The sequence below is a fragment of the Ursus americanus genome, chromosome 23, assembly GCF_024610735.1.
Source record: "Ursus americanus isolate L20-20 chromosome 23, mUrsAme1.1.p, whole genome shotgun sequence".
In the NCBI taxonomy this organism is placed as follows: Eukaryota; Metazoa; Chordata; class Mammalia; order Carnivora; family Ursidae; genus Ursus; species Ursus americanus.
In genome coordinates this window covers 21770765-21796253 of record NC_142149.1, presented here as the reverse complement: position 1 = coordinate 21796253, position 25489 = coordinate 21770765, and the positions used below count along the sequence as shown (strand labels likewise).

The 25489-nt window shown below is 56.3% G+C and overlaps 2 protein-coding genes across 3 annotated transcripts; one reads left to right on the top strand and one right to left on the bottom strand.

Annotated features, from left to right (window-relative positions):
• Window positions 1–2015: 2015 nt before the first annotated feature.
• Window positions 2016–6731, top strand: RPL19 (ribosomal protein L19). Its single transcript, XM_045777782.2, has 6 exons — window positions 2016–2058; window positions 2968–3074; window positions 4546–4668; window positions 5306–5426; window positions 6062–6172; window positions 6526–6731. The coding sequence occupies exons 1-6, from the start codon at window positions 2054–2056 to the stop codon at window positions 6647–6649; spliced, it is 591 nt and encodes a 196-aa protein (XP_045633738.1). The 5' UTR covers window positions 2016–2053; the 3' UTR covers window positions 6650–6731.
• Window positions 6732–11965: 5234 nt separating this feature from the next.
• On the bottom strand, window positions 11966–24233 carry STAC2 (SH3 and cysteine rich domain 2). Of its 2 annotated transcripts, XM_045777786.2 has the most exons (11): window positions 23713–24233; window positions 17378–17684; window positions 16932–17029; window positions 16693–16783; window positions 15997–16109; window positions 15835–15907; window positions 15681–15742; window positions 15110–15207; window positions 14675–14726; window positions 14176–14313; window positions 11966–13574 (listed from the first exon to the last, which is right to left on the bottom strand). In XM_045777786.2, the coding sequence occupies exons 1-11, from the start codon at window positions 23800–23802 to the stop codon at window positions 13470–13472; spliced, it is 1227 nt and encodes a 408-aa protein (XP_045633742.1). In that variant the 5' UTR covers window positions 23803–24233; the 3' UTR covers window positions 11966–13469. The 2 variants fall into 2 exon arrangements, with proteins under 2 accessions (XP_045633742.1, XP_087710572.1); XM_087854446.1 differs by lacking the exon at window positions 15835–15907.
• Window positions 24234–25489: the final 1256 nt, after the last annotated feature.

The following is a 25489-nucleotide window of genomic DNA, read 5'->3' as shown; positions in this document are numbered from 1 at the left end:
GGGAGTCCCAACACAGACAGCAACAAGAAATCCCAGGGACCCAGGAGTCCTTCTGCCTTTGTCCCTCGTATGCCCCCCCCCCCCGCCCTTCCAGAAGGCAAAGTCCCCATTTCTTGGAAGAGAGAGGAAAGAGGAAGAAATGTGGAGCTGAGAGAGTGGCTAAAATCAGATCTAGTGACTTTTGACCTAGAATTGCTCCCCCTTCATCCTTGATTTGGGGACAAATATCCAAGCCCTGCACCCCACCACCACGACCTATGGAGAGAAAAGGAATAAGGAAGTCTGGCAAAAACTCTGGTATTGGGGCATCTGCCTGGCTCAGTCCATACAGCACGTGAGTCTTGATTTCAGGGTGGTGAGTTTGAGCCCCACCTTGGACATAGAGGTAAATTAACAACAACAACAACAACAACAACAACAACAACAACTCTGGTGTCAGTTTGGCTCACGCTCTTTCAGTCATGTGGCCCTGGACAAGTCACTACACTTCTGTAAAATGGGGTTGCTAGTACTGTAGTATCTTTGTCACCTGTGATTATTAGGAGGATGAGGGAGAATGAAATCAAATGATGGACTGCTCAGGTGTTTGGAGATGCTATAAGGCACTGAACAAAGGTCTCTCATGGCAGGAGAAATTGTTACCTCTCTACCCCTTCCCCGGCTCCTCAAAGAGGGGAGATGAGACATAGAATGGACAAGATTTGCCCAGGTCCAGTGACCCTAATATAAAGCCCAGCCTGCTGTCTCCTGCTAGAGGAGAGACTGGAATACACTGACTCTCCTCACCCTGGGTACTACGAGTGGATGGCCAGCTTAAGATGCTTCTCTGATCACATTACTTTGAGGGAAGAGTAAGAATGAAGTACATCAGCATTGTGCTATGAACAGACGCAACCCTCAGCAGGGTTTCCATTTGTCCCCTGGGCACAAGAGAGCCTGGTATGACAGAGAAGGCATGGATATTGAAGTCAGAAAGACCTGGATTTTCAATTTCTACTACCTCACCCAGCTGTAAAATGAGGATGACACTATCCATGTTGTTTTGAAGAAGTGGCATGAATTTTGCTTTGCTTCCCCTCCTCTTTCCTCAGTTCCATTTAACAACCAGGAAAGTTCAGATGAGAGAGATGGGTGCTCAGCCAGAGCCAAGCAAGGAGAGCCAGGACTCAGATCTAGGTTTCTTGAACCCCAGAATATTCTCTTTGGGGTTTTGCATTGGGTGTTTCAGACCAGGAGAAAAGAACTACGGGTGGCCCTGCATTCCATTTTTTTTTTAACTTTCACAGCTATTCATTCAGTCAGCCCATGCGCAATTTCTCACATGCTTACTATATGCAAGGCTCCATGTCTCCTGTAGTACATACAGCGAGAACAAAACAACACTGGTTCCTGTCACCAAGGACTTCATATCCTCTTCTGCAAGTTAATTCATGTGGCTTTCACAACGGATGACAGGAAAGTTAGGATTCGGTACACTTTACAGAGGAGCTGACTGAAGCGCTGCGACATTAAGGACCACAGTGACACAAAAATGTAAACTCCTATGTCTGGTATCTATCCTGTGCTGCAGGGGTTCCCAATGTACTGGGAGAGGGACTGATCTCTCCCCTCGTTGTCTTCTCTTACTCCATTCACTAATATTTTTTCGCTAGGAAAACGTCATGCCAGAGAATCCAGGACGCCTGCAACCAGTAGGCCACTCTAGCAAAACTACGTCCCGCCTGCGCCATCCGGCCGTGACTTCCGGTTTCCGCTTCCCACGTGATCAGGTCCCCTTGCTGCGCATGCCTAGTAGGAAGTCGGACTATACCATTTTGCCTCAGCGAAAGGATCTATTTTTCTATGTTTTTAAGTTTAAAACCGATTCACACGATTAGGCTTCTATTACCTCGGTCTTCAGAGAGGATAAGAGTAAGTTTAGGGTGGTAGAGGATGCAAGGACGGGCGGGGAATACGGGCGGAAGCGGAGGAAGGGATGGGCTCTCCCCTTCACAGATAATGGGAGGAGCCCGGCCAGAGGGAGTTCTTTCCTTTCGGCGCTGCGGCCGCAGCCATGAGGTGAGGGCGCGCGGGCCTCTGGTTTTGGTTGATCCGAGGTGCCGGCGGGCGGCAGGGCCTGTTTCCGTGGCTCCGGGTGGGAGAGATGAGGTGGAGGCAGCCCTGAAGCAGCCGGTCTCGGAGTTTGGGATGGGTCAGAGTGCCCTAGGACCCGGCCTCGAGGGGAATGGGGGGGGACCGTCCCGCTAACGCGAGGCCGCGGGAAGGGTGGGCCCCGCGCCCCATATGGGTCGCGAGCGACTTGCGCGGACGGTGGAAGGGTCGCGGCGGGGTCTAGACTGTGGCCCCCTTACTCGGTGGGCGCCCCTGATCGGAGCCGAGCTCTGCTTCCATGTGACGTAGGACAGGTCTCGCGTAGGCCTCGGGCCGCAGACTGCTTAGGGTGAGCGATTCCTAGCACTTTAACGCCTTCCCCCCAGTGGACGGTCCCTAAGAAAACTCTAAGGCTAGCGGAACGTAAGCTTATTACTGTGATAAGACGAGGAAAACGGGCCCAAGAAGTAAAGGACTAGACGAGCAAATCAGACCCTCTGGCCTCGGATTCTTAGACGCCTTTTTTTTACAGCTTAGTACCAGAAAGGGCAGAAGCCCCCCCCCCCTTCATCCCAGTTTTATCCATTAGCCTCATTTTCCAGAGGAGAAAACTGAGGCAGAGAAGTAAGGCAAAGCTTGGACTTTATTCTCATTCTAGGGCGGCCAGTTGCCCCCCCCCAGGAATGCACAGCACAAAAATCTTGCTATGGGAAAGATTCTTAATATCGGGGTGGAGGGTGGGATGTTGCCCTAAATACTGAGCGCTTACACACATCCAATTCCCGTGTTTTATGTTTCGCAGCATTAAAAGATCGGAAGGCAGGTCTTGCAGGGGAATGGCTTCCAGTGCTTGATAATGTTTTCTGTTTGTCACAGTATGCTCAGGCTTCAGAAGAGGCTTGCCTCCAGTGTCCTCCGCTGTGGCAAGAAGAAGGTCTGGTTGGACCCCAATGAGACCAATGAAATTGCCAATGCCAACTCCCGTGAGTTCTTGGGATCTTCTTCACCCTACCCCTTTCTCATCCTTCATGAGATCAAAGATGTCACGATTTTATTGGCTCTTAAACCTAGGAAAGCTCATAGTCTGGGGTCTTCTAAAAGGGAGGGTCCCAGAAATACGGAGATACCAGAGGTTCTCTACCTGCCGTTTGTCAGAATGACAGGATAGAAGTTAATGGAACAACCCAGTGTTATATTAATGATTATTGTTAAAGTGGACATTGTTTTATAACTATATGAAGGATTTATGAGGAGACAGTACAGGGACTGGGAGGGAGTAGAGATGGCCAAGGGAATGATGAAGGATGGATTGGGAAGACCTGGGACCTCGGGCTTTAGTAAAGGCCTCTTGGCATATAATTATTCAGGGCAGCTAAACATATGTCAGTCGTGCAAATAGCAACATCTCCGCATTACTTCTGTGTAATATTATTACAGAAAGTCATCTTCGTTAAAGATAGTAAGGTGGGCTTTATTCGGGACCATTGCTGCAAGTTAGGGACCACTGCAGCAGGATTTTACAGTGAGGGGGAGTGGAGGTTGCACTCAGGTCTGAACATAGCATGGGCAAGTAGAAATTTATGGCCAGGGAGGGTTGTATGAGGGTCAGTGGATGGAAGATGACTAAGAAGAAACCCTAATGGTAAGGGGCTGGGAGGATCCTGGCTAGACTGACCTAACAGGATTGTTGCTAAAGACAGGCCAGGATGATCAGACATAACCTGGGGAATGTTGGTGGATTGGGAACCTGATGTTATTACAAAGACTAGAATTTACAAGGACATGGCACAGGTGGGCCTCAAAGGTGGTTCAGGAGCCTGATTAAAGTTTGGTCAAGCAACGAATGTTGGTCAATACCAGGGAATTTCTTAGCCAGTTTGAATTTGTGGCATTGTGACATGTGCTCAGAATATCCTAATCCTGGGGCACCTGGGTGGCTCAGTTAAGCGTCTGCCTTCGGCTCGGGGTGTGATCCCGGAGTTCTGGGATCGAGCCCCACGTCAGGCTCTTTCCACTGGGAGCCTCCTTCTTCCTCTCCACTCCCCCTGCTTGTGTTCCCTCTCTCGCTGGCTGGCTGACTCTCTCAAATAAATAAATAAATAATCTTAAAAAAAAAAAAAAAGAATATCCTAATCCTGTTTTAGACCAGTAGCTAATAGGTGAGATAGGGTCTGAAGGACTAGGCCATATCTGTACAGTCTTGATCACACATTCCCAAATACATACAATTTGAGTGTCCTGTGAAACATCTAGGAAAATAGAACAAAAGGGTTTTTTTTTTTTTTGTTTTTTAACAGAAGAGAAATAAGAAGTTCAGTATTTGTATCATTTTGAGACCACTGGGCCAGGGATGTGAGCAATGTCTCTGGCCTGTCCTGTTTGGACTCTGGGTTATGACTGGTATTTTGGGGACCAGGCCCCAGGTTACTGACTAGATACATTATGTTATCCCAGGTCAGCAGATCCGAAAACTGATCAAAGATGGGCTGATCATCCGGAAGCCCGTGACTGTCCATTCCCGAGCTCGGTGTCGGAAAAACACTTTGGCCCGCCGGAAGGGCAGGCATATGGGCATTGGTAAGCGTGTTCTTCCCTTTTCTCTGAGACTATAGCATTGCCTAAGTCTAGACTGGGATGTATCCAGGATCTTTTTCTTTCCATTTTGTCTCCTCGTAAGCCCTTTTCTTACCCCATAATATTAGATGTGTCTTCTCTGTGTGCAACTCAGAAAGTTGACACTAGTGTCGGAGTTGAAGGTATTGGTAGAAAGAGGTCACATGTATTGAGCACCTACACTATGCCAGGGATTCTACTGGGTACTTGAAAATGTGGTCCAGTAAATCCTAGAACCGCTTTCTAGGGTTAGGATGATTGAGGGAGATGAAGGTCACAGCTCCTTTAAAGCCCTTGGCAGCTTACCATACTGCCTGGGTGCACGCCCTGACCTCCACACAGTCTGCATAAAGTGGACGGGCAATAATTAATTGCCTTGTTGGTGCTTCCTTAAAATGAATAAATGAAAGAAATGCTTAGCGTCATCATCTGCAAAGTGAAAGCGATGCTGCTGAAAGTGAGGTCAGGCACTTGGCATATGACTGAGTGAATTGTCAAGTGTTGGAGAAATCGGCAGCTGTCGTCGTGACCAAGCCGCTGGCTCTCGTAACTGACTTGAGACCCAGAGCGCTACAGTGCACTTAACTCCCTTTCCCTGCAGGTAAGAGAAAAGGTACTGCCAATGCTCGGATGCCTGAGAAGGTAACCTGGATGAGGAGAATGAGAATTCTGCGCCGGCTGCTCAGAAGATACCGTGAATCTAAGAAGATTGACCGTCACATGTAAGCACACCCTCTTCCTGGGCCCACTAAGACCCATTTGGTGCTTTGATGGCTTGTGCTCTGCACAGACCCACAGTCTTTCTCATTGGCCTTGGGGACGGAGCCATGTGTCTTAGGCCTTTCAAAGAAAGTTCTTCGGGGGCGCCTGGGTGGCGCAGTCCTTAAGCGTCTGCCTTCGGCTCAGGGCGTAATCCCGGCGTTCCGGGACCGAGTCCCACATCGGGCTCCTCCGCTGGGAGCCTGCTTCTTCCTCTCCCACTCCCCTGCTGTGTTCCCTCTCTCGCTGGCTGTCTCTTTGTCACATAAATAAATAAAATCTTAAATAAATAAAGAGCAAACATTTAAAAATAAAAAAAGAAAGTTCTTCCATTCTGTCCTGTGTCATCTGTCTGTCCCTTCCCCCCGCCAGCCCCCTACATAAGCAACATCAGGATAGCCCAAGAATTGAATTTAACCTGCCAGGCAAGCTCTTCTGTCTAGAAACGGCACAAAAGTCTTGGTTTGGGGAAAACCGTTTGTGCGGGATAGAAAGGAGAGGAACCCTACATAGCTAGGGACCTTATGTAGGGGGGCAGACGCCAGGCCAGCATCTGCTCCCGTTGCTGACTGGAGCCTTTGCGCCTTCTGCCCTGCAGGTATCACAGCCTGTACCTGAAAGTGAAGGGTAACGTGTTCAAAAACAAGCGGATCCTCATGGAGCACATCCACAAGCTGAAGGCGGACAAGGCCCGCAAGAAGCTGCTGGCGTAAGTTTTTCTCAGGATTGGCCTCTGTCACGGGGCAGGTTCTTTGATCTTCATTATAAGGGTTCTTCTGAGACCTTTAAAATGCACTCATGCCTAATTTTGACTTGCACACGGTCTGTCCAGAAAACAGCTGTTGAGTTAGATAGAAATACACGCTCCTCTGTTGCCTACACCACCTGCCATCATGGCGGGGTGGGGCCTGTGGCTTAGTTGAAGCAGGAGCTTGTGGTGGCCCCAGTGACTCATTCCTCAGGCTGACGAGGCTCAGAGGGAGAGGTCTGGGCCCGTGCTTCTGTCTCCCCCGCAGCTCATTTATTCTCAGACTGACCCGTCTTTCCTCTTCTAACATCCAGTGACCAGGCTGAGGCTCGCAGGTCTAAGACCAAGGAGGCTCGCAAGCGCCGTGAAGAGCGGCTCCAGGCCAAGAAGGAGGAGATCATCAAGACTCTGTCTAAGGAGGAAGAGACCAAGAAATAAAACTCCCTCTCTCTCGTCTGTACATAGTGGCCTTGGCGACAGCACAGATCCAGTTACTCAATAAAACAGTCCTTTGTCTGCCTCTCGCTGCTTCCGAAGTTTCTGGCTGCTTGGTGGGGCTTCGCTATTGAGAGAATCAGAACTGACTGCACACTGAGGGTTGGGGCGCAGGCCCTTGCAGGGTGCCTTTTCATGTCTTCTTGGCTCCTGGCCCCTGGTTGTGCTTGTGTCCATCCATGGGAGATAGCGGGGTTTCTTACCTCGGTTTAGTTGGGTGTAGGGCCTGATCTGAAGGAAGGGAAAGAATGTTTTCTTCTCGTGTCTCCAAAATCCTGTGCTTCAAAACTGCCCTTCACAGCAGAAAGTGGGTCACAGGTCACAAGTGGTCCCGAATGTCAGTTGGGAACCAACAGAAATTGTGACATCAGTTGTCACATTGTTTAAAAAGTATCAAGATACTATGCATGTATTTCTCAGCTGTGCATCGGGGTCCAGGGTTGAAGTCGACCATCCTAGACCCCAGGACTGGGGAATCAGCTACCACCTGCCCAGAAGCTAGGCCACCTGGACTTAACTGCCGACCTCCGCCCTAAGCTGCCCAAATGGCCTTGAGGTCTTTTGAGCATCCCAATTTCTAGACATCTTTTCTTTCCTCCCAAGAGGGATTTTTAGGGGTGTCTGGCCGGCTCAGAACAACATGCACTAGGGGCGCCTGGGTGGCTCAGTCAGTGAATCATCTGCCTTCTGCTCAGGTCATAATCCCAGGGTCCCGGGATGGAGCCCTATGTCAGCTCCCTGCTCAGTGAAGTGCTCGCTCGCTCTCCCCCCCCCCCTTCACAATCTCTCCCTCAAATAAAAATCTTAAGAAACATTAACATGCACTCGATCTTGGGGTTGTGAGTTTGAACCCCAGGCTGGGTGTAGAGATTACTAAAAACTTTCATGGTGTTTTGGTTTAAATTCGCATGGGGTGCAAAGGAAAAGGCTTTTCTCAGCAGAAATTGGGATGAGCACTGGTCAAAGCCATTGTGAGTTGCTTAATGAATTCGTATCCCCTTTTACAAACAGGAGTAGGTTTTATTTTGCCATGTAGCTGGTAGTAATAACCGGCAGTAAATGCTTCCGTGAAGTACCCGCTCTGTGAGCCACGAGCTGTGAGGCACTAGACACTAGACGTCTGTTCTCCAATCCTAACGTAAAGTAGGCTTACTCTCCATTTGGACATGAGAGCAGTGACCTGACGTGCTGGGTGTGCACAGCCTGCGTGTTGGGGACAGGAAAATGGATACAAGATGTTTAGGAAGTAAAATCGGACTTGGTGGACATTGTGGGGGCTGAGGAAGAAGTGGCTTGGTCCCCAGGCCTCGAGCTTTGGGGGACTGGGCAGGTGATGCCTTCGGCGATAGGGAGAATGGTTAGGCGAGCTTTGGATATATTGAGTGGGTGGCAGTTTGAAGGACAGATGTCCACGTAGGAGGTGTCAGTCAGCCAGTTAAATACAGGAGTGTCAGAGGTCTAGGTTGGGGAGAAAAGTGGCTGAGAAGGGGTCCCCTCGTTCAGTCCGTGGCATAGCTAGGATACATGCCTGTCCTGCTTTCCTTCCTGCCCTCCGCCCCTCTCCGGAGGGGTAATGTGAAGGCCAGCTGGGGACTTGAGCGGCTGTGCTGGGCAGGTGTTCCCATCTGCACGTGCATCAGAAAGACAAAACTGATGTTCTTGGGGGACACCAGACCCCTCTCCTACTCTGCCTTTAGGGTCCTCGTCCAGTCCGGACAGGGTGGGGCAGGTGGGTAGCCCAAGGCAGAGCAGCCCAGACTCAGAAATATCCGGAGGATTTTCACCACCACCCATGTGCATCAGAACCTGATTTTTGGGTTCCCTGTGACGACTGTAGCAGCCTGTGTGAACTTTATCCTTTAGCTGGTGCTGGAATCCTTTGCCATTGCAAGTGGGGGAGGCTGTGGCCTAGAAGGGGAAGGACCTTCACGAAGCTTCCAGCTTGGATCATGGGACACCTCCTTCCCAAGCGTGGCTGGACCACGAGAGGAAGGGCATTGAAGGCCACCCCCTTCCACTCCCCTCATCACCTCCCCCCCCAAGTGGAGGGATAACAGGAAGGAGAAAAATGTTAGCATGGGGACCCTCCACGGGGCTTTCTGAGCTTGCAACTTCAAGCCGGTTTCCCCCCTGGACCAGGAGATGGCGCTGTTCTCTTGCAGGTTGCTGCAGGGGTAGGAAACTGCCTCATTTTGGGGGTGGTTTTGGAAAGAGTTGGGGTGGGAGAGAAGGGTTCTGGGTTGTAGGAGCCTATCTCTTGGGAAACCTCGGGTTTAGTCACTTCTTTCTGAAGCTCACCACAGGCCTGGAGGTTACTTTTTTTTTTTTTTTTTACCGTGGGCCTCCAACCCCTTCCCAGGGCAGGGCTGGGGAGGGCCCCCTTAGCAGGCAGATCCCCAGAAGTAACCGCTGGATCTCTTCCAGGTCCTGGAGCCCAGGGAAATTCCGATGGGAAGACGGGTCCCACCATATAGTTCTGCGTCTTGTTTAAAGGGGCTTGTGGCCCTCAGGTAAAGTCTCCCTGAGCAAGTCCGGTTCCATTTGTGGGGGAAGAAACTCAGGCCTGGAGAAGCCAATGCCTCCCCAGAATCTCGGCGTGGCTCGAACACTAGCACCTGCCTTTGATTCTCCCGACGTGGGAGGGTGTGATTCGGAGTAGGGAGCCTCGGACGTGCTGCACGCACAGCTGCTGTAGGGCCGCGAGCCGGAGAAGGGGACCAGGGTCCTTGGTCCCCTTCCCAGTGCTCTCTCCAAGGCTAAGAGAGGGAGACTCCCAGGTTAACTCCCTGCCAGCACAGGGAGGGCAGAGGCTGGACGTCTGCCGCTGCCTCCCTTGCACTCCTCGGCAGATGTCTCCAGCCTGTCCCAAGCGCTGGGGTGGAAGGTGTCAAGGATGGGGGCTGAAGAAGGCTGACAAGGAGTGGAACTAGCAAGATGGGTGAGGTTGCACAGAGGGGCTCATTCTATGTCCCCCCCCCAACAATGGTATCCATCTCTCTGCTCTTTCAGGCCTCTTGTCTCTGGCTTCCAGATGCCCCCTCTTTTCGCATCTCCCCGAAGTCTTTCCGCAGACCATCTATGCCAGGTTAAGCTCAGGCTGAGGTGCAGGGAGGGAGGGCACGCGTGGGTCAGACAATAGAGCCGAATGGGGAGCTGGCACGGGCGGGCTCCTGGGCATCCTCTGCCTGAGGCCAATAGTACTGCTGGCCCAGCCACCCCCAGAGTGGGCACAGAGGAGGGCAGAGGCTATCGTGGGGGCACCAGCTGTTCCCAGCCCCCAGGCTGTGAGCGTGCTGTTGGTGGTTCAGTCACCCGAAAAAGCTGCTGCACTCAGCAGTGCGGCAAATGGGCTCGAGAGGAGGCGGGGTCCGGGCCAGCTGCTGGCTGGTGGCGGGCACAAGCAGAGCATGCAGAAAGCTTGGCTCAAAAGCTCTCACTCTCTCCAGTGGGGGGGACTTTCGATCCCTGGAGCCCCTGGCCCAGCATCTCGGGGTGTCTCTGTTTCCATCTTGTTGGTTTGAGGCACCGAGGGACCCAGGTCAGGAAAGGGCCAGACTGGGAGGCAAGAGACATGATTTCTTTTTTTTTTTTTTTTATTTTAAAGATTTTTTTTTATTTATTTATTCGACAGAGATAGAGACAGCCAGCGAGAGAGGGAACACAAGCAGGGAGAGTGGGAGAGGAAGAAGCAGGCTCATAGCAGAGGAGCCTGATGTGGGGCTCGATCCCATAATGCCGGGATCATGCCCTGAGCCGCAGGCAGACGCTCAACCGCTGTGCCACCCAGGCGCCCCAAGAGACATGATTTCTGAGACTGGCTTGGTCACCAATTTGCTGGGTGACCTTGGGCAAGTTACGGGTCCACTCTGGGCTTCAGTGTCCCTATGTATGTATAACAGAGGCAAGGTGGGGGCGCCTGGATGGCTCAGTCGTTAAGCGTCTGCCTTCGGCTCAGGGCGTGATCCCGGCGTTATGGGATCGAGCCCCACATTGGGCTCCTCTGTTGAGAGCCTGCTTCTTCCTCTCCCACTCCCCAGGCCTGTGTTCCCTCTCTCGCTGCTGTCTCTCTCTGTCAAACAAATAAATAAAATCTTAAAAAAACAAAAAACAGAGGCAAGGTGGGGCTGGATAAGCTGTATATAACCTTGAGTATGCCGCCTGATATATCTGTGCCTCAGTTTCTTCATCTGTGAAAAGGGGAGAGCGCCACTTTCCTCACTGGGTCATTGAGAGGGTCACACAAAGTTCCTGGCATGGGTCTCCAGGCACAGCGGGTGCCTATTTAGAGGAGTTCCCCTCTCTTGAAGCCACTGGACTGGGGTTGGGACCCCTTTTATCATTCCCACCATCAGCGGTCCTAGAAAGGAGAGGTCACCCTCCTCTCCCACCAAGCTCCGGGGCCTTCCCTGGATGAGGGGACCCAACCGAAGCTTAGCATCTGGCCCTACCTGGCCGACCTTGCTTTGGTGGGTGGGAGGCTGGAAGGCAGAAGCGCGGGGTGCCGATCAGGAGGGGCAGCAACCCCGCCCCCCGCATTCTGGCGGCACCGGCGTGGCCCTGGCACCCCCGCAGCCCGCCTCTCTCTCCCTCTGCGCTCCCCTCTGCCTATAAATAGACCAGGACGTGGCTGCCTTGGCGATGACGCGGCCAGGCGGGCGGAGGGGAAAGAGGCAGCTCTGCTGCGGAGCAGGTGGGCGGCGGGCACTGGTGCGGGAGGGGCGCCGCCGCCGGCCCCCTGCGTGCCAGGCTCTCCATGACGGGCGGGATTGAGTCATCTCGGGGCCTCACTATCGGCGACCGTCCCCGCCGCCAGCCTTTCTGCCTTGGCTTTGGGGGCGCTGCGGGGGCGAGGCCGACCGCGGGTGGTCGCGGAGGCCACCGCCCGGTGCGCGGGAACGGGGCTGAGGCGCATAGCCGGGCGCCCGCCCCCTGCGGACGCAGGTGTGCATCGAGCCAGAAAGTGGCCGCAGCTGCACCCTCTCCCCTTCCAGCGCCCCCGAACATCCCACCCCACCCCACCCCTGCCCTACTTTTCTCTGGAACTCCTCCCCGGATCCCCCATCTCAGACTGCTGCGGGGGAAGGGATCGGGGAGGCATGGGGACCCCTGCAACGTCTGGGCCAGCCCCAGCACCCCTCCTCTCAGAGAGCCACAAATTCTTCCACCTCCAGGCTTGTCTCCTTTTGGCACCTCCAGCCCCCACCCCACTCCATGCACCTTTCCTTCCTCTCTCCCAAGCAGATACACAGAGTAGACGGATTGGGACAAGAAACATTTATTTAAGGGTCTGGGGGCTCAGCAATGCCCCAGCAGACCCATCATGCAGCCTCATGTACAGTGGGCATTGGGCCCGCCCCTGGGATATTGCTGGGGGGGGGCCCCGTGGCAGCAAACAGGGCAGTGTGGCTTGAGCCCCTCTCCGAGGGGAGAAGTGGTGCAGGGGACAGTGGGTAGGAGCATGTGTCCCTCCCACTGGATGGGAGGGTGTGACTGTGCCCAGGATGGGGGCTGGCATTGGCTGGCACGATCAAGGGCACGAAAAGAGGCTCTGAGCTTGGAGGGAGAGGGTGGTTGGCACCAGAAAAAAGCGACCTGCAAGGGAGGGGTCCTCTTCGTGTGTGCCCACCCTACCCCCAGGGTGCCTACCCGCTTCCTTTCCTGGTGGCCAAACAAGGATTTGCCTGCCTTGACCATCTCCCACTCCCTCTTCCTCCCAGGACTCTGTGTCCAGGATAAGGGTGCAGATACAGCTAGAAGAGGGACCCCTGCACTAAAGGAGGGGTCCCAGTGTTTCCTGCAACACTCAGAGGAAGGGGGTGAGGAAGGGCCAAGGCAAGGTGGGCCCCAAGGGTGGGGCTCCCGGGGCGGGCCTTGTGAGACCTGGGACAGGAAGTAAGCACAGCTCTCCTGGCTGGTCGCCCCGCCTCCGGGGACTTCCAGAGTCCTGACGGTGAAATGGGGCTTCTGACCAAGCACAGGCTCGGTTTTTGTTCTCAGCCGGGTTTCCGTGCAGTCTGCTCCGGAGTGTCCCTCTCCAGTGTACAAGGGTACCATGAGGCTGCTGTGTGGGGACTGTTCTCCTTGAGGAGACAGTCTCTGATGGACCACGCTTTCCCCAGAACTTGGCCCTCCCCTCCTCGGTCTGTCCGGGTTTCAAGTAATGGCAGAGATTCCCGCAGAACTTTCCTGAGAATTGATGGAGTGACAGAGGTGGTGAAACCAGGAGGTGGCCTTGGGATCCTCCTGCAGCCCTGAATCGCCTCCCAACCCCGGGGGGAGGGAAGATGCCTTCCCAAGGCCCCACTTCCTTCCAAAGGGGCAGCTGCGGGGTCACACACCTAGACCCAAGCAGGAGCTCTGTGGGGAAGAGGGGAAAGGGCATGCAAAGGTAGTGTGGACATGGGAAGGCTCTCTGGATAAAGCGGCAGGAAAGTTCCCCGGGAACACCCTCCTCCCCAGGGCTGCACTCAGCGTGGCAACTGGGGGTGTCTGGGCATTGGCTGGACCTACCTGGAGCTTCCCCATTCCCTCCCACTTTCTCCTCCTTCCTCATTCCTAAGTCCCAGAGGAGCAACTCCCTCAGGGCACCTTGGGACCCACAAAATAAAACCTTCCTCAGTGCAGAAGGGTCCCAAGTCCCGGGGAGCGACCCCTAGGAGCGAGGCAGAGGGCAGAAGAGTGTGGGCGGGTGCCTGCCCCCTCTGGGGCCAGAAGCAAGGGCCAGGCATGGGCAGGGGTGGCATCTGGGTTCTCTTGGCTCCTCTCAGATCTCGGTCAGGGCGTCGGCTGGCACCAAGCCCCGCTTCTTGCCACTGCTGACGCGGATGAAGCCGTCAGCATCCTTGCTCCTGCCCACACCCACACAGATCTGAGGAGGAGAGACATGGAGCTGAGTCCTGGCTCTGCCTACAGCCCTGGCCCCGACTCCTGCCGATGGCTCCCAGGGGGCCACCCCAGGGGATGATGGGACCAGGATGAGATGTGGTTGGAGACATCAGCTGGGGTGATGGGAGCAGATCCCATGAGGGTACTGGGCACGGCAGCAAGATGAGGACATCAGCAGACGCTGACTGGCACTTTGGGGGCTGACCTTGGAGATCAGCTGGCCTAATGCCCCAGCTCAACTCCCATTTCACAGAGGAGGTAAGGGGAAGGAAAGGGTTTGCTGGAGCTTACACAACAAGCCGGAGGCATAGCCGACATTCAAACCCAAGCCTCCAGACTCCTCATCCAGTGCTCTTCCCCTCCGCCAAGCTGTCTCTAACCAAATTCAGCCCCCTGCCTGTGTTGGCCACCAGCCCCAGATTGCCAGCAGGAGATGACAGGAGGGCCCTGCGGTCCCACCTTTCTAACCCTCCTTCCCTCCCGCGGCCAGGCTGCAAGTGTCCTCATCCAGGGCATTCGCCGCCACCCCTGCCGCCTCTCTCCCATGCCCACCTCTCCGGCCACTGCAGGGCCCAGGCACTCACCTGGTTCTCCTTGAGGCTCATGTACCCCTGTTCCTTGTTCCCAGAGAAGGGATGGCAGCAGCGCCAAACGTTCTCGCCTGGCCTGACTCGCTGCACAAAATTGGCTGGGAAGAAGCCAACCCGGTCGCCAATCTTGCCCTGGGGATAAGGCTGGCAATGAGCGCCAGGGCCACCCCCTGCCACATGGCTTCCTCTAGACTTGAAGCCCGTTCAGAGCCAAGGCCATCAAACTCCAGATCCTGGGCTGCCTATATCCGAACCCCCAGTAGGGTGGCTTCTGCATTGCGAAGGGCGTGAGGTGAGCAGAGGGACAAGGCTGAGACCGGGAGGGTCGAAGTGAGAGCAAGTCCCAAGTGTTGGTCCTAGGCTTGGCGACGGCCAGTGGCTGGAGGAGGGGAGGTCTTTGGGCCTTGGGGGAAAAGGTGGGGCAACACCCCTGAAGGTGGGGAATGGTGGGGCGCCTACCAGGGTCCCTCTGCTCCCCACCCTGCCAAGTCACCTTCCACCAGTCCTCGTTAGAGTCATCCACCAGCATGATCCGGTCCCCAGGCCTGGGAGGACAGAGCTGGGGTTGCAGATGGACAGGAGGGACCTGCCCTTTCCACATCTTAACCATCTGGGGCCCCCAGATCCCCAGCACACACACCCCCCTGCAGCTGCGGGAGGATTCTTGATGCTATCAGAGGACACTGTGACCACTGGTACAGCAGACACTCCCTAGAGCCCGGGCCGGGGGCAAGAGGTAGGACATCGGCACCAGTCTCTTTTGGACTCAGGGCAGGCCAGCTCCTCTCTGGGCTTAGCTGTCTCATGCATGCCAGGAGAAGGTTCCCGAAGGTCCCCCCTCACACTCTCGTTCCAAGGTCTGGGAGCAGAGCCCTGAGCTTGGAGCCCGGTGGCTGCCCAGTGGGGCTGGACCCCAAAGAGGACTTACTGCAGAGCCAGGTCATTGTTTTCTTGGGGCAGAAACTTGTAGAGTGCGACGTAGGAGTACATGGGCCCCACGTCCTTTCGCAGGGGGGGTTTGGGGGGCTGTGGAAAAGCTCCGGGTCAGTGATGGGAGGGGGACACTCTCCTCATGCCACCCACTGTTCACTGGCCCTGACCTTGCCTACCCTGGGGGGGCTAGGAGGTGGGACACAGTGCACCTGGGTCCGCGACAGGGAGAGGTCAGTTTCTCCTATTTTCCATGTTCATCCTTGGGGGACCGGGCCAAGGATGGAGAAAGGGATACTCCTCTGCTTGCTGCACCCTGGAACTGCCCACTCTTGGGGAGTTGGCCCAGGACTGGGCACAGTAAACATTGGCTCAACGGTGGGAGGGGTGATACCCCCTACTTTCCTTGCGTACTCACCCTGGCATTGCCCATCCCCGTAGACTGAGGATAAGTGACGGAGCAGTGACACTCCCACTCACCATGCTCTCACCCACCTATGGATCAATGACAAGAAGTGACATCCCCTCCCCATCTGGCCTCCCAGGGCTCAGTGCCAGCATGACCTCACCTGTTGTCCGGGGCTCTTCTCCTCCGCTCCTGACCCTTCACTCTCGCCCGGGGCTGTGAATACTAGAAATGCCAGGGCAGGGCGAGGGCGTGAGGCAGCAGGGAGTGGCCTGCACTGTGCTCCATTCCTGTCCCTGGTCCCCACCTCCACTCACCACTGTCTCCAGGGCCCTCCTCTGAGCTGCGGATGCTGCCTTCCCCATCCTCAGTCAGCTCCTCCCGCTCACTCTGGGGACAAATGGGGGGAGGCCTCAGCCCCTGGACCCTCACCCTCCGAGACCCCTGCCCCCCAGGCTCGCCTTTGGTGCCTGACGTACCAGGCTCCGCGTGGGGGACTCCGAGGTACTGCTGAAGCTGGAGCGGTTCATCAGAGCCAGGGAGGTGCCATAGCGCAGGGTCTCATAGACGGGGTCCACCTTCCCGCCGGCCCCTGCCAAGGAGCCACCCTCAAGGCCGGGCACCCAGCTGCCAACCTTGCTCTGCCTGAAGCCCTGTATCCCTTAAACTCCCTCCGCCCCAGCCAAGACGTCTGTCCTTTCTTTAACTCCCTGTCCCATCCCACCCCGGGTCCCTCTCTGCCCACACCAGTCATCCCCAGATCCTCTTGGAATAGCTCCCCATCCTTCTTATCCCTGGACACCGTCCCTCTCCCTGCAGATGAGGACAGTGCCTACTTTCTTCTCTAGTCCCTATCCTTCTCGGTTCAGGCGTTCGTGAGCATGACGATGAACTGACGATCTGTGTGGCCAGCTCCCTTCCTAGACCTTGAACTCCACCTTCTTCAGTGCTGTGCCCCCATGTCTAGCACAGAGCCTGGCACTTAGTAAGTGTTCTATAAGATGTCTGTTGAAGGGTGAATGAATGAAGGAAGGAAGGAATGTGCCTACAGGCAGGACGAGGGCACTCAGAGCGCGGAAGTGCCACAGACTGGCCGTGCTGAGTGACTCAGGTGCCCATCTGAGGGATGTGTGGGTTTCTCATCATAGCCCAGGAGCCATGGGGGGGACACTCACCAGTGGGTGGGGACTCTCTGCTTGTGACACAGGCTGGGGGTGGCTCATGCACGAGGAGCGGGGAGCTGAAGTTGCGACGGAAGGAGGAGGACTGCGGCAAGAGGGAGCAGAGAGAAGGCAGGAGGCCGTCACAGCCCGCCGAGAGCTTGTCCTTCCCGGGGCCCCAGGACCACGCTGCGGGAGGAACCAGCCTGGGGGGGGCACCCACAGCCAGCCAACCCCACACGGCCCCCACTCACCGCCTTGCCTGGGCATTGCTGGCGGGAGATCTCCTCAGAGCACCAGAGATGGACGCTGACCTTGCACGCCTTACACCGCAAACCCTGCTTGGAGTTTCCTGGGGACAGTTTGGGTTCAACAAGAAGGATTAGGCAAAGGAGGATGCATCCAGGGGCAAGGAGCAAAGGGGGCAGGTTAGGGCATTGGACAGAGGAAGGGGTCGGTCATCCTCATGTCAGCCTCGGGGCCTATGCCCACCCCTCATACACTTGCGGGTCAACCGAAGCCCGAGTTCCTAGTAAACACAGTGACACTGGGCACCCGCCCAGCCCCCCAAGGTTGCTCATTCGTCCACCCAGGGTGAGGGGCACAGTTCGGATGGAGGGCCCTGAAGAGCAAGAGCCCAACATTGGGCATCCTTCCCACCCCCACCCTGACCCATCTCCTTGACACTCCAGGCACCTACCCACAATGAGCTGGTGGCAGAGCTCACAGGGGCTGGCTCTCTTGAAGACGTGTTCCTGGAAGCTGTGCAGTCTTACTGGTTTGAGTGGTGCCAGGGGCCGTGGGATGGGGCAGGGGGAGGGGGCCGGGGTCGGGAGGCCCCCGTCTGTAGATGCCGGTGGTGGGGAGGGAGGGGGCAGCGGAGTTGGGGGGGTCAGCAGCACCTCAGTGGGGCACTTGAGCTCAGAGCCCGAGCGAAGGAAGAAGTTCTCCACACTCTTACTTCGGAGGATGGTCTTGAGGGAAAGCGAGCGCTTGAACCGCTGCAGCTGAGAGAGGAAGTGGGGCTGTGAGTGAAAGCCAGAGGGGACTGGCTCTGAGCCAGGATCTCTCCTTGGTCAGTGGCAGCCTCGAAGTACTAGGAGAGAGGCTGCCCTGTTCCAGAAGGTGGTCCCAATCCCGGATGCCGACAGGAGCCAGGTGGGTAATGTCCACGAGCAAAGGAGTTCTGGCTGGGCAGGCACAGTTGGGAGTGGTGAGCACTGGGACAGGCTGGCCGGGCAGAGAGCAGCTGCTCGGGTCCCCTGGACAAATGGGGCTAGTCCACATGGCCAGCCCCCTGGGGCCAGGCTTTCCAATTTTTCAAAAGAAATCTGGACTTTTCTGTGAATTTGGATAGAAACAAATTCAAGAGGTTGTATTTCCTTTTTTTATTGCAGAAATCCTAGTGTACTATGTTTCCTACGCTTTGCTTTTTTCACTTAACAGTAAATCTTGGAAATCATTCCATACCGGCGCATAAAGAGTTTCATCATTCTTGTTCATGGCTTTCATCGTATGGGTGTACTATTTACTCAAGTTAAAGAAAATAATACTTTGGGGGCCGAACAAACACACCAGGTCCCCAGTTTTCCACCTGTGTTCTCGAACAGGCTGGGAGTGGGGGAGGGGTCATCCTGGACCCTCATCGTCAGGGCTGATTCTTCCTCCAAAATCGCTCTCCAGCGCATCCCCTATAATCACTTCATCATCTCCACAGCCCTGCCCCAGGTCAGAGCCACAACCCCTTGCCTCCACCCTGCCCGTCTCCCTCTGCTCTCCCTACAGCTGCCAGGGAGGTGATCCCTGGCCTGGCTAAACACTTCTCGTGGCTCGTCAGGACACAGCCAAGGCCCTCGCTCCAGTCATGAGACTGCAGCTTGGCTGAGCCTTCCCTTCCAGCCCATGGCTTCCACCTGCAGCCCAGACATGGGGATTCTCCAACTCGTCCGCGTTTATTCCCCTGGGCGTTTTTGATGTGTCTGTCCTTTACTCTGCCTTATCCAATTAATACCCTCTTTATCCTTCAGGGTTTCCAGTGACTGTTCCTCCACCGGGAAGCAGTGTCTTCTGCAGGAATTCCATTTGGTATAACCGCTCCCTCCTCTGGGGCCCACTGTACCTAGTACTGACTTCCGTTACAGACCCAATCCGGTTTACGTCATTTACTTCTTACTCCCCCAGGAGACTGGGGCCCCTCGAGGCAGGGACAGTTGAACCAAATCCCCGCACAGAGCCCCAAGACACAGTAGGTGCTCAGTCAATATTTGTTGATTAAATGGTGGGCAAGAGCCTGGCACCCTAAATGGGGCCCATGTTCTGCCACGCAGGGTCGATTCTGCAGTAAGGCCGGAGTGAATTCCATTGCTCACCCCAACACATCCTTCTCGAGTCTGCCCAGAGTGAGGTCTGGAAACATCTCTACCCAGATCCCTGAACCTCTTCCCCAGTGGTGAGAGCCCCCTCACCCCTGCCCACTCCTTCCTACGGGTGATCGGTGAAGCAGGCCGGAGGCCTGGCTTCAGGCAGGGAGAATTGGTCAGGGTTCCCAGCTGGTCCATCAAGCAGCCTGTGTGACCCCAGGGAGGCCAGCAGGCAGCAAAACATAGGAAGAAGCAGAGAGGGAGAGGGAGAGGGAGACATTTGGGCACGAGGCAGGCCCCGGTGTGCCAGCTGGGAGGCCGGAGCCTTGGGGTGTCTGGCATGCTCAGTTACCCAGCTCCTTCCAAATTCAGCTTCCTGTACAGCACTGTGGGCTTCTTTGTGCGTCTCTGAGAAGCAGGGCCCCAGGCCCCAGATCCCTGGGTATTAGGGCAGAGGTGGAGGGCCAGAGGGACAATTAATTAGAACACAAAGGTATTCTATGAGCCAGTGTGATTCTGGGGGCTCTCACAGGCCCAGAGAGGCAGGAGAACCACCCACCATTCTGCCCAGGGGCCAGAGCACAGAGCACAAGAGGGCTCTGTTAGGATGTGCTGGGGGGGTTGGGCGCAAAACTAAACCTGCCGCCTGAAGGCAAGTCACTTCACTTCTACTCTCCCAGCCTCAGTTTCCCCACGTCCCAGAGGAAGGAGGCAGGACTAGATGCTTTCTAAGCAATGCAAGGCTCTGCGTCCAAAAAGTAAACACATAAAGATATAATGAGGGGCCATCATTGTCAGAATCCTGGGATCAAGCTGGCACGTCACTGGCACACTTCCTAACCCTGGCACTGCCCTCCACACAGGGATGGTTATTGTCCCACTTTGCAGATGAACTCATAGGCGCCTAGGACTTAAATCACCTGAATGTGGTGAGTCCTCAGCTGGTGAGTGGCAGAGCCAGAACTTGAACCAGTGGCTTTGGCTGTTGAGCCCAAATGGCCAGAAGAGTCCCACCACTCTGGGCTCTGCCTGAGCCCTCACCCCAGCCCCTTGGCTATGCCATGTGCTTGTCCACCGGGTCGGTCATGAAATTTAGGGTTGGAAGGAACCTGCGAGACTGGCCACCTAGGGTAGTCCCCCAGCCCATACTATCATCCCACCATGCCTTGGCCATGTCCCCTCTGAACAGTAGTCTGACTCTGTGGGTCACCTCTCGTGGCAGGAAGCACACCCTCTCCTGGGACAGTCATTCCATCTTTGGGCAGCCGCAGTCGCTGCAAAGTGCTTCCCTATATAGAGCTGAAACCTGCCTCCCTGAGATCTTTTTGCCTATCAGCTCTGTTCCTCCCTTGGCTCCAGAAAGGGTTACTCCCTCTTACATATATATCAGTCCTTCAAATATTGGAGGACATCAGTTGTGCTCCCCCACCCCTCCATGAGATCTAAAGACCCCTTACTCTCCAGCCTCTGCCCGTTCCTTGTTTTTCCCTGGCCTCGGTGCCCAGTGTCACCTCTGGAGGGTACAGAGGTCTCTGGAACAGAATGTTCCCCAGCACTGGGGCAGCCCCAGTTCTGCTCCCGACTCCCGGGCTCTGCTCCGGGCCCCAGATCCCGGGAGGGCAGAGAAGCGGGAAGGAACAGCGCATCACCTGGGATGGCTGGCAGATGTCAAGGGCTGTGGCTGGACAGCAGGATGGGGGCACTCCTGCCAAACGGCGTGACACCTGTCCGCTCAGGAGACCTCTGGCTTGGCCACTCAAACCTCACTTTGGCTTGGCCCGGCCAGGTATTCCCACTCTTGGGACTCCTAGTCCCAGAGAGGACTTTTTCCCTATCTCCCATCGGCTATTTTTTTGGTGCCCGCCAGTGTCCCAGGACCCTTTCCCTGGCATGGAGAAAAGTTGCCATGTACCCCGGCAACCTGACCCCCCTGGATCCTATTCTCTCCGATGTACCAGCAGCTGGTCTGGCTTGGAGCCTGGACCACCAGGCCCGTTCTTCTGAATCCCTTCCCAGAGGCTGGGCCTGGCCTGCCTGCCTCCTCCCTACCTCCCCACATACTGGATGGTCCCTTCATTTCCTCAACTCCCCACAACATTGCCTCGCTTCCTTCCCTCCAGCTCCTGAAAGGGCACTCAGCAGCTGGTGGTGGGTGGTGGCAGATGTGGCACAAGCTGACTCAGATGGCAGAGTCGGCATGGCAGGGTCTTCCCCAGGATGGCACCAAAGGGGGTGAGGGTCCCACCCCGTGGCAGGATGGCATGGGGACCCAGAGATGGCAATGATGGCTCCAGGAGGGTCACTGAGTAGCTCGGGTGCAGGGATAGGATCCAACCTTAGCGTGGGTAGGAGGCTGGACTTGGGGGGCAAGAAATGCCCAGGAGGCCCCCAGCACTGAGGAATAAGCCCGGAATGTTGGCTTCACTGCCTGAGGAACACCAGCCCCATCTTTGGACCTGCCTCAAACTCTCCCTTCCCCCTTCCCCAAGCCCTATAGTCTGGAGACCAAAGCTTCTTCAGGACAGGTTGACGTGCAGCGAGCAGAAGGGGCTGGCAGGGCCCTGAATCCTCTCCCTGCCCACCTCTGCTTCCTGAATACCCCCACCCAGATGCCCAGCCCAGCCTGTGTTGTGGTAACAGTCCTTCACAAGGGTGAGGTTTAGGGAAGGGGGGCAGAGGGGCAGGGCCAGGTATGCAATCCCCTTCCTCTCGCTCTTGGGATCTCCATGGCTCAGGTTCAGAGGTGATGGCATTGGATGGTCCTTGTGCTTGGAGGAGGGAGGTACAGACCTGCCAGGCCCTGACCTCCCCTTGGCCACACAGCTGAGTTTGCAGCCTGTGGGTTCGCTGAGGCAGCAGTGCCCCGGCTCCGCCTGCTTTCGGAGAGCTCTTAAGAAGCGGGGCAGGCAGCCAGGCCTCCTGTGGGAAGCAAGGCAGGGCCTGGAAGACCCCCCCCCCCCCCCCCCCCCCCCGCCTTGGAGAGCAAGGGGAATGTATCTGTCTGTCATGGGCCACTAGGAGGCAACTGGGAAGTCCAGGGATATTGGTACTCAGGATGGGGCTCAATTCCTGGAACCCTCTGCTTTAAAAAAAAGCCATCACAAATATTCTAAGCAGTACCTTCCCGCCCCAAGACCTCCCTCCTTTCCTGGCAGAGACTTGGATCTCTGAGTGGGAGTTAACTCTGTGGTCTGAAAGACCACAGTCTCATTCTCAGAAGGAAGCAGAAGGTCAAGTTCAGATCTGAAGACTGACATGGAGACCCAGTGGTCTCGCTGGTTTAGAGAAGAGGAGTTCCCTGGGGTGCCCCGGTCAGGCCCCACCCTGCCCCTACTCCTCTACTCCTGGTCACTCTCTAGATGACCTTGACCTTGAATTAACCTCATAGCCTGAGGGGTGGCCTGGACAGAATTAGGAGCAAGATGGGCATTGGAAAGAGTTATAGATGAGCTCTCGATACGTGGAAGGAGCCAAAGACCCCACCTGTTTTTTTGGTCTTCAGTGCCCCCTCCTCGACCGGGTAAACAGGAGCTGGTGGGAACAAAACACCAGGGTGCAAGGGAGAGGGAAGGAGGCCTTGGCCTGATGTCTGGGGAGGAGGCAGGGGGCGCCCTTCACAGCCTCCTTTTCTCCTCCCAGCCCCAGCCGGCTCAGCTCATGTTGCCCCCACAGAACTTCCTGCGGGTCACTCGTGAGCACCTAGAACTTGGGGAGGAAGTGTACAGATGGGGGGGGGGCGTTAAATTTAAGTGGAGGCCTCTCCCAACCTCTATAGCGCCAGGCGTCTGGGCTCCGCCTGCCTTCACTGGGGAATGATTTATTCATTGTGACTCCTGCAGGAGTAACAATCATACATAATTAGGGTTAATTATGACATTCATTAATTACGATGACTTCTCTTTTTGCTTCCACCCACCCAGCCCCCGCCCCCTGTCCCGCTCCCGGGGTGGGGGGTGGGGCTGTCTGTCCTTCTGCTCTGGAGCCGCAGCAACAGTCGCCCGGTCCCCGCCCGCGATGGCCAGCGCTGCCGCAGCCCCCAGCGCGCACTGGGAAGCTACGCTCCCCCGGGCCGCGGCCTCACGTCCTCGAGCCTAACCTGGCTGGGAGGGGGGAATGCAGGACTGCGGCGGGTCCGAGAGAGACATCCAGAGAGACTCAGAGATAAACATATACAGACGCCGAAAGAAAGCGGGAGAGACACCAAGACAAACAGGTTGTAGAGACATTTTCAGAGAGACGCGGGCAGAGAGGGACAGACTGAGCTACAGACAGAGACCTGGCGGACGCGGGAGGGGTGCGCCTCGCACGCACACACCGGCGCATACACCGGCCCACACCCGCTACACACCGCTACACACTCCCTCCGCCTTCGCTGCGCCGATTCCCTCCAACAAAGCCGAGTTACAACCTCCCCGGAGGGTCGCGGCAGCGCGTCCGCTCATCACGCGCGCAAGGGCGTGTCGTGCTCGTGTGATGGGGGCTCCCTGTGGCCCCTCGTCGCTAACCCGCTCGCCCCGGTCGCCGCGCAGAGCCTTCGGGATCACACAGGTTCCGCTGCCGCGACCCCGAGGCACCAGAGCCCACAGTGGTGACCGCGTCGGGGAGAGGGCACCCGGGCTGGGGACGCACCGGGCAGGGGTCCAGAGGGGTCCAGGCCTCTCGCCTCCTGAGTTACCTTGGTTTCCTGGAGGGCAGAGACGGTCCCCGGGGGGGTGTGGGTGGCCGCGTCATCCGGTTCGTTCTCCTTTTCGCTCATTTCGGTCATGGTTGGGGGACAGGGGAAGAGTGGGTGCCAAGACCCGACGGCAGGCCCGCTGGGGGCAGGTTGCAGGTGACAGACGTCTGTCTGGGACCCTAAGGCCCTTCTCCAGAGACTGCCCCCCAGTGAACCCCAGGAAAAATCCGCCCAGGCAAAGCGACCCCCCACTGCCGGGAGCGGGCAGAGAAAGTTCCCGGGTTGGCCAGTGAAGAGGGGTAATTACACGGAGCCGCGGGAGCCGGACGACCCCGGGAACGAGGACCGAGGGTCTGCAGAGAATGCTGCTCGGAGCGAGGGGAGGAGGGAAGTGGGGACGCGGGGATGAGCAGAGGGAGGGAGCGACGGAGCAGTCCGTGTCCGGCCGGCTCCGCCGTCCTCTGTGCCCGCCCCCCCATCCCTTACCCCCTCCCCCCACCGGCCCCAGCCCGGCACCCGGAGGCCCCTCCGCCCAGTCCTCGCCTTCCAACTTTGATTTAGGAGGTCGCCTGGTCCCTCCCCCTTCCCTCCGCGGCTCCCCCGCGCCGCTATGCAAATCAGGTTCTCAGCTATTGGTTGCCGTGATGGCCAGGAGGGCAAGCTGGGCGGAGCCTGGGGAGGGCTCGATAAGACGGGGAGGAGCCTGAAGGGTAAAGATGTGGGGAGGGGGTAGTTTGACACCCAAAGACCCGGAGTGGGGGGCGTGACAAAGTCGTGGAAGACTTGGGAGACCATATTAAGAGTCTGGATGGGATTAAGGGGAACAGAAAAAGGTTGGATCTGCAGAAGGGTAGTTGGGAGTGACATCAAAGTCAGGACTTCCTGATAGCGAAGTAGTGGAAGAATGTGGACCCTTCTGCCCCATTAACTGGATGTCTCTGCCCTGGAGACTCCAAATATACACATCCCTGGACTATGAAGGGGTGTCGTCATAGTCCTCAAGCAGAGGGCTCTGCTCCTCAAGCAGAGAAGGGACAATTGCACATCATGTGTCAAAGACCAGACCTTACAATCCCTCCATTGTGGAGGCAAAGCAAGATTCCTTTCTAGTCTTGGCCTTCAGAAGTCGGCAGAGAAGGGGCCTCAGTCCCCACACCTAAGGTCCCCAAACCTCTCCAAGACAAGGTCCCCTCCTAGAGATCCTACCACACATGGAGTTAGATCAGGGGGTAGGGAGAGGTGGTGGGAAGAGGGTTCTTACTCTTCAAGTTGTCCTCTGTCCACTTGGCCTGAAGCTACCTCTTCAGGCGGTTTGCTTACCTGCCATTTCCCGCAAGTCCTCCTCCCTCACCGCCAGCCCTCTCTCTTCCTGCTCCTTTTGGCCCTGACCAAAAGGTCTAGCTTTATCTCCTGGCCTGTCCAAAGAAAAGGGAGGTAGGTTGGGGGTTGAAGGAATCCTTCCTTGGGTGTGGGTGGAGAAACTTCTGGATCAAAGTCTCCCTCCTCCAGGGGCTCCTCTACTGTGGATGATGAGATGGGGGTGGGGAGGGTAGCACCCAAGAGGGTTCTGCCTTTATGCCAGGCTGGGGAACAGAGGCTGAACCCTGTGTCCTCCCTCCTGCCGGCCCCTGCACATAGTCATTCATGCAATCTCTGTCCTCCCGAGAGTGAGCTCACCGTTGGAGCACTGCTCAGGTTACTCTGTGCAGGGACAGAGATTTATTTGTCAGTGGCAGAAGTAGGACAAGGGCAGAAGTGAGGGTTTGTGGTTGTGGGG

Coding starts and splice junctions, on each gene's coding strand:
- RPL19 (XM_045777782.2), top strand. Junction 3,075..4,545: donor AATTGCCAATGCCAACTCCC/GTGAGTTCTTGG, acceptor ATGTTATCCCAG/GTCAGCAGATCCGAAAACTG. Junction 5,427..6,061: donor AAGAAGATTGACCGTCACAT/GTAAGCACACCC, acceptor TCTGCCCTGCAG/GTATCACAGCCTGTACCTGA.
- STAC2 (XM_045777786.2), bottom strand. CDS start 23,802: ATGACCGAAATGAGCGAAAAGGAGAACGAACCGGATGACGCGGCCACC. Junction 17,030..17,377: donor CTGCCACCAGCTCATTGTGG/GTAGGTGCCTGG, acceptor AACTGTCCCCAG/GAAACTCCAAGCAGGGTTTG. Junction 16,110..16,692: donor CAGAGAGTCCCCACCCACTG/GTGAGTGTCCCC, acceptor GCTCCTTGGCAG/GGGCCGGCGGGAAGGTGGAC.